This window comes from Cydia fagiglandana, chromosome 6, assembly GCF_963556715.1.
Source record: "Cydia fagiglandana chromosome 6, ilCydFagi1.1, whole genome shotgun sequence".
Taxonomy (NCBI): Eukaryota; Metazoa; Arthropoda; class Insecta; order Lepidoptera; family Tortricidae; genus Cydia; species Cydia fagiglandana.
Window position 1 is genome coordinate 3,480,027 of NC_085937.1, and position 13,001 is coordinate 3,493,027.

At 40.9% G+C, this 13,001-nt stretch overlaps 1 protein-coding gene across 6 annotated transcripts in view; it reads left to right on the plus strand.

Moving 5' to 3' along the window:
- Positions 1-13,001, plus strand: part of LOC134664971 (uncharacterized) — a 574,567-nt gene that overhangs the window by 550,793 nt on the left and 10,773 nt on the right. For 5 of the 6 annotated variants that reach the window (XM_063521718.1, XM_063521717.1, XM_063521720.1 and 2 more), the window contains 6 exons: positions 5,113-5,262; positions 9,118-9,277; positions 9,611-9,756; positions 10,072-10,201; positions 10,283-12,470; positions 12,619-12,751. In XM_063521718.1, coding sequence (XP_063377788.1) covers positions 5,113-5,262; positions 9,118-9,277; positions 9,611-9,756; positions 10,072-10,201; positions 10,283-12,470; positions 12,619-12,751 — 2,907 coding nt within the window. The remainder of the gene's footprint in view (positions 1-5,112; positions 5,263-9,117; positions 9,278-9,610; positions 9,757-10,071; positions 10,202-10,282; positions 12,471-12,618; positions 12,752-13,001) is intronic. The other variant, XM_063521719.1, reaches the window with a different exon arrangement.

The following is a 13,001-nucleotide window of genomic DNA, read 5'->3' on the forward strand; positions in this document are numbered from 1 at the left end:
AATCCGATAAGATAATTTGATGTAATTGGAAGGCGTATTAACCGCTTACTCTTCAACTATTAATGCATATGGATATCTAATATACATATGTATATTATGGGTTATATAATATACCGAATACGGATATTAAAGCATTTGATACGTACGCGTATGTGTTGTTTAAATAATGTCCACAAACACTCACTAAAGTCTAACACACAATACGATTAGGTACTTATTATTACTAAGAAAACTCACTGTAAAAATCTTTGTTTACATGCGCAATGACAGATACTACTTGATAGATTGACATACATACGTCAAACAACAGAATAGTGTTTATTTGTAACATAACAAACCGAAAAAACCGGGCAAGTGCGAGTCGGACTCGCGCACGAAGGGTTCCGTACCATAATGCAAAAAAAAAACAAAAAAGAAGCAAAAAAAAACGGTCACCCATCCAAGTACTGACCCCTCCCGACGTTGCTTAACTTTGGTCAAAAATCACGTTTGTTGTATGGGAGCCCCATTTAAATCTTTATTTTATTCTGTTTTTAGTATTTGTTGTTATAGCGGCAACAGAAATACATCATCTGTGAAAATTTCAACTGTCTAGCTATCACGGTTCGTGAGATACAGCCTGGTGACAGACGGACGGACGGACGGACGGACGGACGGACGGACAGCGAAGTCTTAGTAATAGGGTCCCGTTTTACCCTTTGGGTACGGAACCCTAAGAAGTTATTAATGATGCCATTTTATTTCAAAATTATTATTTTCGCTCGATCATCAGCAGCTCGGACTCCAGTCTTCGTCCTAAGCCCGCCTTGGCTGTGATTAAAAGCCAAAATAATGACTACGAATTAATTAGCAACCGAACTACCTATTCGCAAACAGTCAATCCAATGAACCAAATGCTTTCATCAAAGCATTCTACTACACGTCGCTACAAACAAAGCTAATGATGTCTACGCCCACCAACTTATCCGATCCCTCAATTAATCAAAAATAGTCTTTAACACAATGTAATAAAGTCTTCAATAAGTGACGTACAAGCACAGGTTTCTACACTCCAGGCCATGATTAATGATACACGTTTAATTCCAGTTATTGCCGCAGCGGCGCCACCCGCGCTGAAAGGGCTTTTGTAAACTATTTTCGGATTAATCTTGACTTGCGCCATTTGTGTTGATTCGATGGGATTCTGCAACGTCATGTCGTAATAGTTAATTGCGTCAGTGATTCAATTATGTGTGTGAGGATAAATGGTTATAGTAGATACGTGTAACGAATTTCGTGGAGTCAATTTTCGAATACAGTGCACTGAGAGTCATGTCAGGTTCGTATGATATAAATAACAAATCCAATATTTAAATTTCTAATAGGCTCCGGGTTAAAGTTAATCTTATATATATATATTATTATAAATTTATAATTACTATTAGAATGTAAATACTATAATTAATTGGTCTAGTTATCTAACTTTATAACTACAGTAGAGTCCGGTTATAACGACACCCAAGGGACCGCTGATATTACGTCGTACTAACCGGACGTCGTACAAAACAAACTGCCAATTTTAATATATTTTTTCAATCAAAATAATAACAACATTTTATATTTATTAATACTTCTACTTACTACTTGTATAACATAATGTGACAAAGTGCTTCTTACTAAATGGAGCTCAAGTGAGCGTGTAAATAAAACATATATTTTTAACTTAACAAACGTCCCTGCGAACTTTTTACTCAATGTCATTTCATTTCCTATTCCCATTTATTCATAGAAAGCATAAAAATGCAAACTCTGATGCCGTGCCCGGCAACGACAAAAGAACAACATTTGATAAATCGACACGGTCACTAGGGGTCGAGCAATGTCTAACCACAAATATCAAATATACCAGTATAAATACTCTCATATTATAGTTATTTCTTAGTTTATTCAGGTAGCCAAATTATTAAAAACTTTTAACCTGGTGAACATTAGTTGTGCCTTGGTTTTTCGTGTTTCTTCAATGAACCTCCAAAATTACACTTTACACCAAATTATTGTAATACTAGACAACACAGGATATATCTGCTTTTATCAACCATTTTGTATCTATACTGTACTTACTTAGACCTCACGTACTTGTTTACCTTTAACTCGGTGGTGGATCCGCTTCGTTTGCCAATTCATCCAGCCAGAATTTTATTAGTATTAAGCTTTAATTCCCTGGCGATGTTGCAACTATCTACAATAGACTAACTACTGTAATAAATATTAATATTGTACAGTTACTTTAACTAAGGGAGTCAGAAAACGGGCCGATTTTATTAACTGCGGCATTAGGCCGTTGCTGGTGTGAAACTAATGACAGGTAATGCATTTATTCAGAATGGTCATGTACATTACTCGTTCGGGATTTAATAAGCCAGTTATTACTACCAGCAGGTGTAGAATTTAAAGACCGCTGCAGTTATACGTCTGCTGGTAAACCAGGGTTTATTACGCAATTTCTTTGTTAATCAGCGTTAAATACGTTTTTTATGCCGAGTTTACAGAGGTCTTTAAAATAACAATTGCAGAAGTTTAATTAAAAAATACGTGTAGTTTACTTTAAGTACTATATTTAGTCAATCTTATTAAGAAGTGGATTTTTAAGTTCTTGATCGTTGCAAAAATACATAAAAATCTCCAATGACGAACCTTTTAAATTAATTGCTCCGTCCCGTCATGTCTGTGGTTTCAAGGATAAAGCAAATATTTGGACACAGCTCAACATATTGCGACTTGCAACTTTTAATTCATTTCCTTTTTTGGTTTATACAGACAGACTTTACCTACTTAAACTCTTTCCTTGCAGTTAGGTACATTACTTATTTAAAAGTGTAAATAAGGTAATGTAAGGTACCTACTGTAAGTCTATATTATTATAGACTTTCATTACCTTATTTACCTAAACTTTTTACATAATGAACTCACTACGAGTGAAATTCCTTTTATACGAGTAATTCCCATTCATTAAACCTTAACGTGAAACCCCACCAAACTCCATTCACCTTTAAACAGAGAGCCCAGATCAAAGTAAAAATTAATTTAAATATAGACTTAATTGTAACGTATTAAAAGCGGAACTGCAAAGGTTAATACGGCGATTTATAGCTTTAAAGCTTTTAAAGTACTTTTCGATTTCAAGTTATTTTCTGTCATTGATGGAAAAGCAATTACAGTACGGGGATTCAGTTTAATTAGCTGCTACAGCTGCGGTCACGAATTCCAAATATAAATTAAATTTTATAAATTCACTGCAACGGTAAAATTCCTGCGTTAATTTAAAATTTGATTAAATTCAGTTCGCGGCTCCTATTTTTGTCCGCAACTGTAATTACATGTTTGTCTATGGTTGCTAACTTTTTTTTAATAAACCTTTCTGATAGAAATGTTCTTGCAAAATGACAGCGTCAAACCAAAAATAATAGTCATTACTCTTTCAAAACAAAAATCATTTCATTTTTCCATTAGTAACCTGTGTAATAATATATATTATAGTAGTGCGAATTCGAGTAAATATTTACTGTGTTATGTTGTCTACTATTACGGTAAATACATCAAAGGTTCTTATTGATTGCTCTTCACAACGCTTCTTTTTTAACATCCAAAACAACCTGCAAAATGCCTGCGGAATTAAAATAAAGGAAAAGAGCGCCTGAATTGACAAAACCATTGTTTATCTCCGTTAAATAGACAGAGGGTCTTTTTACTATATCCTCAAAAACAAACCATTTCTAAACCAAACACAGATCTGGAATAAAACTCCAAATTAGCAGCGTTCAAGCCTTCCTCTTGTATCAACCGCATGTTATTTCAGACAGACGGGCGCGCAAACAGACAAACAGACTCTTTGTGTCTCACCCCAATGAAAGGCGCATACTATAAATAATGCTGTCAACCGCGACCCTATCTCGACGCACCAAAGACTAAATTAGCCAATTAAACCGCAGCATTATATTGGCAATTTTGTCGTGGCACACCATAGACCTTCAACTATGAATGGAAAACTCATTCCTGATGTTGAGGCTGATTCTAATTTTATCATTTGTTATTGGTTTTGATCTTGTTATGATACTATCTTGACACGGCTCGCAGTCATTGAGATTTATTACTTATTACTATAGAGAAGCCATCCTTAGCCTCCGCTTCTATGGTTTGTTGTTAAAGCAATATCAACTCATGGCGCAAAATACTGATTGTATACGTTAGTAAAATAGTTTAATGCTCGCAGTGCATCTCACGCGCACCAATGCGAAATGCCAGTCATGTCATTGACTGCGCGAGCTATCACGAGCGCGCGCCGGTATCAATCAGCGTATAAAGCGATTGTTAAAGTCGTATCAAAACATAATGGAAACCTTAACAAATTCTTTACTCAGAATCGGCTTAACTGTTGGTCGATTGGAACGCGGGAGTTCAAATAAAACTGGTTTGTTTATTTTAGTAACTGTGGGCGGCTTAATTAAGAGTGCGAATGATGGGAGTTTCGGGGTGTTTTTTAAATGATAATGGGCCGGTGAGTGAAGCCGTGACGACTAAATATGAAGCTTCATTTGCGGGCCATGTCGCTTAAATTGGTTTCCGGGAGTTAACTAACGGGAGGACGCGAGGTTGATTAGATGTGTTTGGAATATATTTTGAATATATGTACTCTAAATAGTTTGCATTAATCATTATCATATATGTTATTATTTCTAACAACTGTTCGCCTTAGTTAATGCAACGAATAATACGCAAGATTGTGAACATTCCGATGAATACGAGTACGAATGCAATGAAACAAAATTTTTAAGTTTTAAAAATTATGTGATCGAGGAATTGTAGTATATGGAAGTTGCTTTAGGTTTAGTCATGCAAATGATTAAAAATGTCTAAATTTGCAGTTAAAACTAGGTTTTGAAACTGGAGCAGCAAGAGCTGTAGCATGGGTGTATTTCAGACATCAACAATATACCAAATTTGCTTAAAGTACTTAAGTTATACCCACCAAGCAAGTAAAACAGTCTCTTGCAAAATTCGCTATCAAACTTCCAAAATTTCCAGTTGAAACTGGGCCTTATGATCGGCAAGAGCTTTAGCATGGCTTCCTTTCAGGCTTCAGCGGCGCACTACCAGAGCCAGCTGTCTGCGCTGACGGCGGAGAACGAGCGCCTGCGCACGCAGCTGGAGGCGGGCGGGGGGGAGCATGAGCGACGGCTCGACGACGTCGCGCAGCAGGTGGTCCGAGCATTACTATCACAAAAGGTACAGCAACATGTATAGTGTGCTTTAGAACTGGTGGTAGGCTTCAGCGGCGCACTACCAGAGCCAGCTGTCTGCGCTGACGGCGGAGAACGAGCGCCTGCGCACGCAGCTGGAGACGGGCGGGGGAGAGCATGAGCGACGGCTCGACGACGTCGCGCAGCTGGTGGTCCGAGCATTACTGTCACAAAAGGTACTGCAACATGCATAGTGTGCTTTAAAACTGGTGGTAGGCTTCAGCGGCGAACCAGAGCCAGCTGTCTCCGCTGACGGCGGAGAACGAGCGCCTGCGCACGAAGCTGGCGGCGGGCGGGGGGGGGGGAGCATGAGCGACGGCTCGACGACGTCGCGCAGCAGGTGGTCAGAGCATTATTGTCACAAAAGGTACGGCAACATGTATAGAGTGCTTCGATGCCTTCGACGATGTTCTAAGCCTTTCTCATTCAAGTGTTGCCAACAGAAAGAATGGGAGTGTAAAATAAGCAGAAATCAAGAAGGTATGGTCGAAAGGAACGGTGATACAGCAAGGGTGAGTTTGGGCATAAAGTGTAAGTGTATTAAAAAAGATAAAAGTTAAAAAGATGCTCGATGGTGTTTTAGAAAGTCGTCTATCAAAACAAATAATGTGTACTTTAGGACAATCCCGGAATCTACAAAGTACAACAAATATAAGGTCAGTTGGTTAAAGCTTGCTTACCCGCTATATTGCATGAAAATCCTACCGCACGTCGTTTACCCAAAACAAATCCTTGAAATTAATTCGCTAAAAACAAACCCGCCTAATCGCACCCAAATATTTCACACAATTCGGCCCAATTTCTGTGTCTCTTAATCCAGTAAAAGCATTAAGATGCATCCCAGAAATTGTTTTCTCATAATTATAGTCGACCTGTTTCGCCGTCGCGGATTATGCGGCTACATTCGCACATAAATCGCCCGAAATGGGACACCCCGGTTTTAGCTGTTACCGTAATAATTTCCAAAGCCTGGCCCGCAGTAATCTGGACGTAATCTGGCCGATAATGCGAGTGTTTGCGTTTAAATCCACAGTTTGCGAGTGTCCGCCATGTTGTTTTAGTTTTGGCGCGAACTTCACAAAGATGGCGCCGGGTGCACGGAACGGCTGCGTTCATTTGATTGTTTTTGAAAGTTTAACAGGTGTTCTCTGTGGGAACGTTTAACTTTTGTGAAGTAACTTTTACATTGAGATTGAGCGAGTATTAATGGTACTCGCTTTACGTTCCTTTTATTTTTATTCCCTTTGACTAACTTTCTCAAAATAACACTTTAATCCACGAACCTTTAGGAGCATTCCATGAAATTGTCTACCGTTTGTCCCGTACAAACGCGTATTTTCTGAAGATTTGCAGGTATAAGAGTTTCCTTTTCTATGACAAATGGTCAAAAATATGCAGAGAACAATAATCGCCTGCTTTAAATGCCCAAAAAAACGCAGGAAACAAAATGCGTTTGTACGGGACAGCCCGTGGAATGCTCCTTTAACAAATGTTTTATACATTTTGTCATGCCTGATTATACAGGGTGAATCCTAATTAATTTTAACCACCGTTCATACTCTGCGTAGTTACTTTATAGGTCATACTGAACAACTTTTATTATGGGGCCAATGTCGAAATCGCGCTTTTTTATTATTGTTGCACTTTGTTTATTGCCTATCTAATTTCACTCACAATTTCCTACCTGTAATCAACACCATCATGTCAATTTCCTTTCCACCTAATTTAGCTGAAACCCAATAACGCAGACAGGCTTTCATCTCGACCCTCTAATTATTACTTAAGATAATTCCTTAAGACGTTCCACACATGGCGCCCTAACATCTGCATATCAAGCCCATTATATTATCAATAAACTCAGGGGATGATCAATCAAATCATAAGCTGGGTGACGTTGATTATATTCTGGAGATATAATGAGTCAAATGGCGGTATAATGTTGTGATGAGAGGAATTGTGATACTTACTCATAGTTATTAATCATTGTCTTTGCTTATCGAAATTTCACAGGTGGGGCGCGATTAACCTAATACCTAGTGACCCGGTATTCGAATGATTTGAATTCAATAATAATAATAAAGGCCTCCTCTCAAGCACGAGAGGGTTTGGACTATAGTCCCCACGCTAGCCCAATGCGGAATTGAATTCAATAAAGTTTTTTCAGTGTAGGTTTTCTACATGTCCCGAAGAGGTTCTATAAAATATTAATATATTATTAATTATTATAGTCGAGAGTAACAGAAATGTTGACATCCTGACCATTCCGTAAAAAACTCTAGGTACCTATGCATGGAGGATATTTAGACTCGGACCAAGATAAGTCTGCAGCGAGTTTGTTAGCACAGAGGGTGGAAGTGTTATTTTAAACATCATTATTTCATACATTTGACGTTTGAGATTACACTTCTACGCTCTGTGCTATCAAATTCGCTGCAGACTTATCTTGGTCCCACTCTAGCCGTTTTAATCATTAGTGTTAATAAGTAAAAGAGACCTTTTTACATAACAAAAAAATTACTGTTTTTAATTTGTTTTCCCTTTTATGCACTTAGTACACACGTATTTTTGAGGTGCTTACTTTAAAAGACGTGAAAGCATGTTATTTAATATGGCTGACGTCTTGAAATTCCTGCTAATGACGCGAAGCCGTCTAAATTCGGAGTCTTCCGTAATTATAATTATCTTTTGGCGGCTTCTAAAATATTATATTTCAACCATCTTAGTTAAACTCATACGCCTTTAATTAACGTTTAAACTAATTTAACAAAGTTTGGAAATCTCTAAACAAACTCTAAGGGGCCATGTTTTCGAATTTTAAGTTGGCAACACTGAAAGCAATGTCTTGTTGCCATCTCGCTATCTGCATCTCCCCTCCCCTTCTAATTACCGCTTGTCAATTACTTATACTTGAATTTAATTTAACTAATGAAGCGTAATTAAAATATACGCGTTTATTTTGAAGATGTCTGACGATCCCAGAGTGGGGTCGAAACGATCTCGTAATTGATATCGTTCAGTGCAAAATTCTGATTAAGGCTTTATATAAATTCACGAAATAGCCTCTTTACTTGGCAAACGTTATTCTTATTGAAATTTTTGAGCGTTTGGTTCTGGTTTCTGCGCTGATGGGTCAATTATACGGTTTAAGGTTCTAAAGGGAATAATGGCTTTTTTATATACCCACTTAATGGTGACGTAGCTTAAGAACTGCCAAGGACAGAAATAATCATTTCTTGCTGTAGTCTATTTATAATTTTCATATTATACAGATTAATAGATGCTTAAAGAAAAAAAATACCGTTTTGCAAAACCGAAGTAATCCCATAAGTGCGCCGTGAACTAACTATTGTACGAAACACTAAAAATTATCTATTCTTGAATAATTTTACGGTTTAGACTCACTTGTTTTTAGTCACTCGCGCGACATGTGTCGCAGAGCCTAGATCTCCTTTCTCAAGCACTAACAGTGCGAGCAGCGTTCACGACGGCCGTGTATCGCGCATCAGTGAGTCTAAACCGTAAAATTATTCAATTATCTATTCTTGAATTGAATTGATACTTGGTACGCCACGTTGTAATTATTCAAACCTTACCTCAAACTTAGATTTCATTTGAATTTTACCAGTTGGTATTGTAGGAAAAACATCGTAAGAAAACTTGATTAAAGCTGCGAAGAAGTTCAAAGATGTTTGTGAAGGCGCCAAGTCGCAATGAGTTATAGTGCGGCCTGCCTAAACCGTCTTGTATTTTGAGAGAAATTCGTGCTTGTAACTTTCTGTGGTGGTAACTTTTAGCCCTTAAAGCTTACTCCACACTAACCAAATACTTCCTTAATTTCCAGAGCGTACGCGAAGAGCTGGGATGCGCACGAGCACGCGTCCGAGAGCTGGAAGCTCAGAACCGAGCGCTGAGCGCGCTGTTAGTCCGTCAGTTACGCCCCGTCCCGCGGCCCTCGCCCGCCACTCCGCACACCCCGCTCACGCCCGCCAGGGACCTGCAAGGTGAGAGCGAGATAACAGAACCGAGCGCTGAGCGCGCAGTTAGTCCGTCAGCTACGCTTCGCCCCGTGACCCACACCTGCCACTGCCACCCTGCACACCCCACTCACGCCAGCCGGGGACCTGCAAGGTGAGCACGAGAAGGAAGATGCGCTGCTAGAGCCTAGAGCCAAACAAATTGTACCGATGGAATCATGAATCAACAAGTCCTGTTTCCTGAGGATCATGAATTCACTCTTTTAAGCCTATGTCTTAATTTGATGCTGTAGGCAGCTTCATCGGAGAGCAAGACCTCACCAAAAAACTTTTTTAACCTCAATCTTCTCCAAATTCCAGTGCACCTCGTGGACGTCGGCTCCTGCGGCTCGTTGATCTCGTTCCGCGACTCCCCGCCGCCCCCTCCGCCTGGCCCCGCGCCCGCGCTCTGCCACGACGACAAACGACGGCATCAAATACTGGCGGACATCTGGACTGAACTGAAGGTAAACTGAACTGATAGACGATTGAGTAATAAACTAGAAGTATACATGTATAACAACGAAAAGAAAACGCAGTACAGATATTATGGGGTTTTGGTGAGGTGAACTGATCTAATGAAGTTGCGGGAGCCAGTTGGATCGACAGAAAACGAACAGTAACATATTCGGACTTGAGACGATACCTTATGCAAACCGACGTAATGCATGAATTCACAGCAATTTCAGATGTTTTTTAATTCAATAGCTCATAAAATTGCGGATTGTTTCATTAACCTTTGGACGGTTTCCCCTTATAGCTATTTTTTCTTGTGTCTTTAGGGCTTGGAGGTGACCCCTGCTAACCTGGCCCGAGCATTGTCTGCGGTGGACCCAACGCTTTGGGCGGCGCCACCACGACCCGCCACGTTAAGCCTTAACATGCCGCAAGCCTGTTCAGATCCTGTTAGAGGTAGTATACCAGTATGAGTCAAATAGGTAGTTCTGAAGAATTTTATAGTGGTCAATAACAATTATTTCGCACATATTTCAGATGGAGCCGGAGACAAGGTGACTGAAGAAGAAAATTGTGAGACTGGCGAAGCAGGTGCAGAGTCTCCAGAAAGCGGCGCCAAAGATGAGGGCTACTCCACAATGTCCAGCGATGTTCAAGCCGACGCGTCAAGGCAAAGTGACCATGCGGCGGACAGAGCCCTACCCGACCTTAACGAAGCATCTGATGAAACAGATAATCAAACAATAGTATCCATAAACCCCAGAGAATCTCGCCGGCACGCCAGGCTACTAGGAACCGATGCGGATTATATCTATTTTCCAATCGGTGTAGCGTTCGCTGGAGTTCGAGGAAGCTACCCTCCCTCACGACCAGTCTTGCCCTTTCAACACGTTGTGAGAAGTTTCTCCGATTCCCATCTCTGTCTGAAACTACTCGCTGGGACAACATGCCCGACGAGTTGTCTAGATAGCCCAACGCCTAGTTCAGGCATGTTAGTTTTAGATCTAAACCCAGGCCCAGAGAGACCACTAAGACGACCAGCAATTGTATCCACAACGAGTTCAGAAAGAGTCTCATGGGGAAGTACGGCAGATGAGCGCGCAGATGGCTCGCAGTACGATGCTGACTATGTTCAACATTGGCTCGAGTTAGACGATGCCAGGTCAGCCTTACAACAGCGACATCGAGATATAGGCGAGCTTGAGTACGACAGAGCGGAATTAGAAGATTGGAGCTTATCACTATCATGTGAGGATCTCAGAGACAGACAATCTCCATTCGCTGAAATAACAACTCCTGGGCAAATTTCGCTATCGACACTACCGAGTATAAGAGAAGATGACGCTTTAGAACTCGAGGAAGACGTAGGAGATTGTCTATGGAACGACTGTGGTTTCGCGACAATCGAAATTGACGAGTGTAGAATAGGAGAAGACTTAGAAACATCAGAAAAGCGGTGGGAATGTTCCAGAACTCATTCACCTGGTGGCTCGTGGTCTAGTGCATCGGACGCTCCAGACAAACGATCAAGCACAGCGCTGAGTGAGGATGGTGACTGCGCAAACGTAGGGCTTGATTTCACCCGGGACTTTTATAGGCTAGTTAAATATGAGAGCACGAAAAGCTTAGCATCAAATTCCTCAAGAGGTTTACCGACAGCTGACGGCAATAACCATTTACGGTTTCACGATGTTCAAGCGATGGCATTGCAAGATCGTGAGCAAGCGCTTCAAAATGTACTTAATTTCATCGCAGAACAGCAAAAGTATTGCCGGGATAGAGAGGAATCTGATTCAATGTCTTCAAGACCCGTATCTGAAATAAGAGAACTACCACCTCCCTACGCGGCGGCCGATTTCGATGACGAATCAATAGGGCCGAGAAGTGAAGTTTCAGAAGACCGTCCTCGACCAGACTCTTTTAGCAGCTTCTCAGAGAACGACTCCTGTGACGTCCTTCCCGAGAGGCCGAGAATCCAATTTTGTGATACCGTATCCGAGCCAAGGTCTACTCCACGTTTCATTGAACGTGAGGGTCCTTACGTAGAATCAGAGGACTACTACGACGAATTTACACGAACCGACAACGATGAAAATGAATTAGACGAGCATCATCTTTTAAAAGTACAACGGAAGAATGAAATCAATAGAACGAATGACCTAAGTAAAATAACAGATTTAGACATGTCTGAAAAGTTCGAGGAGAGGTGTGATATCGATTCTAGTCGACCGGAGGATTTCAAAGAGACTGCTGTAAAAATATTGTTAAAGCAAGGTTTGAGCGAGAGGCCAGAACTAGATACGTGTCTTATAAAATCATCGAGCTTCCCCTTCGCCAACGGCGAGACCGAAGTGTCTTTAGTCGAGGAAGTGCTGAGCGCTTGTAGGCGGAGCACGGGAGCTTTAGTTACCGTTCCCGAGGAGGAGGAGAATTCATCTCCCGAAACGAGCTCGCCTCAGATGACGGAATCGAATACGACGAGCACTTCCACTGCCGAAACTGTGATAGTAAGTAATAAGGAGAGGGAGAGGCCTAAAGAGAAGAGTCGTATACCGATGTTGCTGGGCGGGAAGAGGCCGCCGTCCTCGCCGCGAAGGTCGAAGATCCCCGTGGTGGAGAAGAAAGGCGTGGCGGCGGCGCCGGAGCCGATCATCGTCAAGCAAGAGCACACGCTCAGTTTCCATGAAGCTGCCACTTCTAAGGACGTCATTGAAGAACTGAACAGGTTAGTCCTATTATTATAAACTGCATTGCATCAAAAAAATTGAGTCACTAGCATCAAAGGGTTAGAGAAATAGTTCTTCAACATTTGTAGTTTGGTTTTAAGACTATGTGAAGGTCTCAACGATAATGTGCTTGATATTTGTTTTCAGAATGATCCGTCAAAGTGAGGGCGCCTCAGATGTGAAGAGTGAAGACCGAGGGCAGGCGCAGAAAGATGGCGCTCTGTGGGCGCCGACCGGCTGGGTCCATGTTGAGAAGGACATCGACTTCAGCGACCCTAAGGTAAGACCACGAACTTTTCTTATCAAATTTCAAACAAAGTTTGGACGAAACAAGAAACTGCTTCTATAGTGATTTGTGTCGATGCATCTCGAAATTGCCTCAAGTCCACGAAAATAGTCACATTATTGGATTTATGACCTAGTGGAATAAACTTAAAATCTATGTACAAAATTTTAGACGACCACACAGTTTATTTCCAGTTATGATGAATGCAAAGTTATAAATTGATACTGTTGAGTAAGTAGGTATT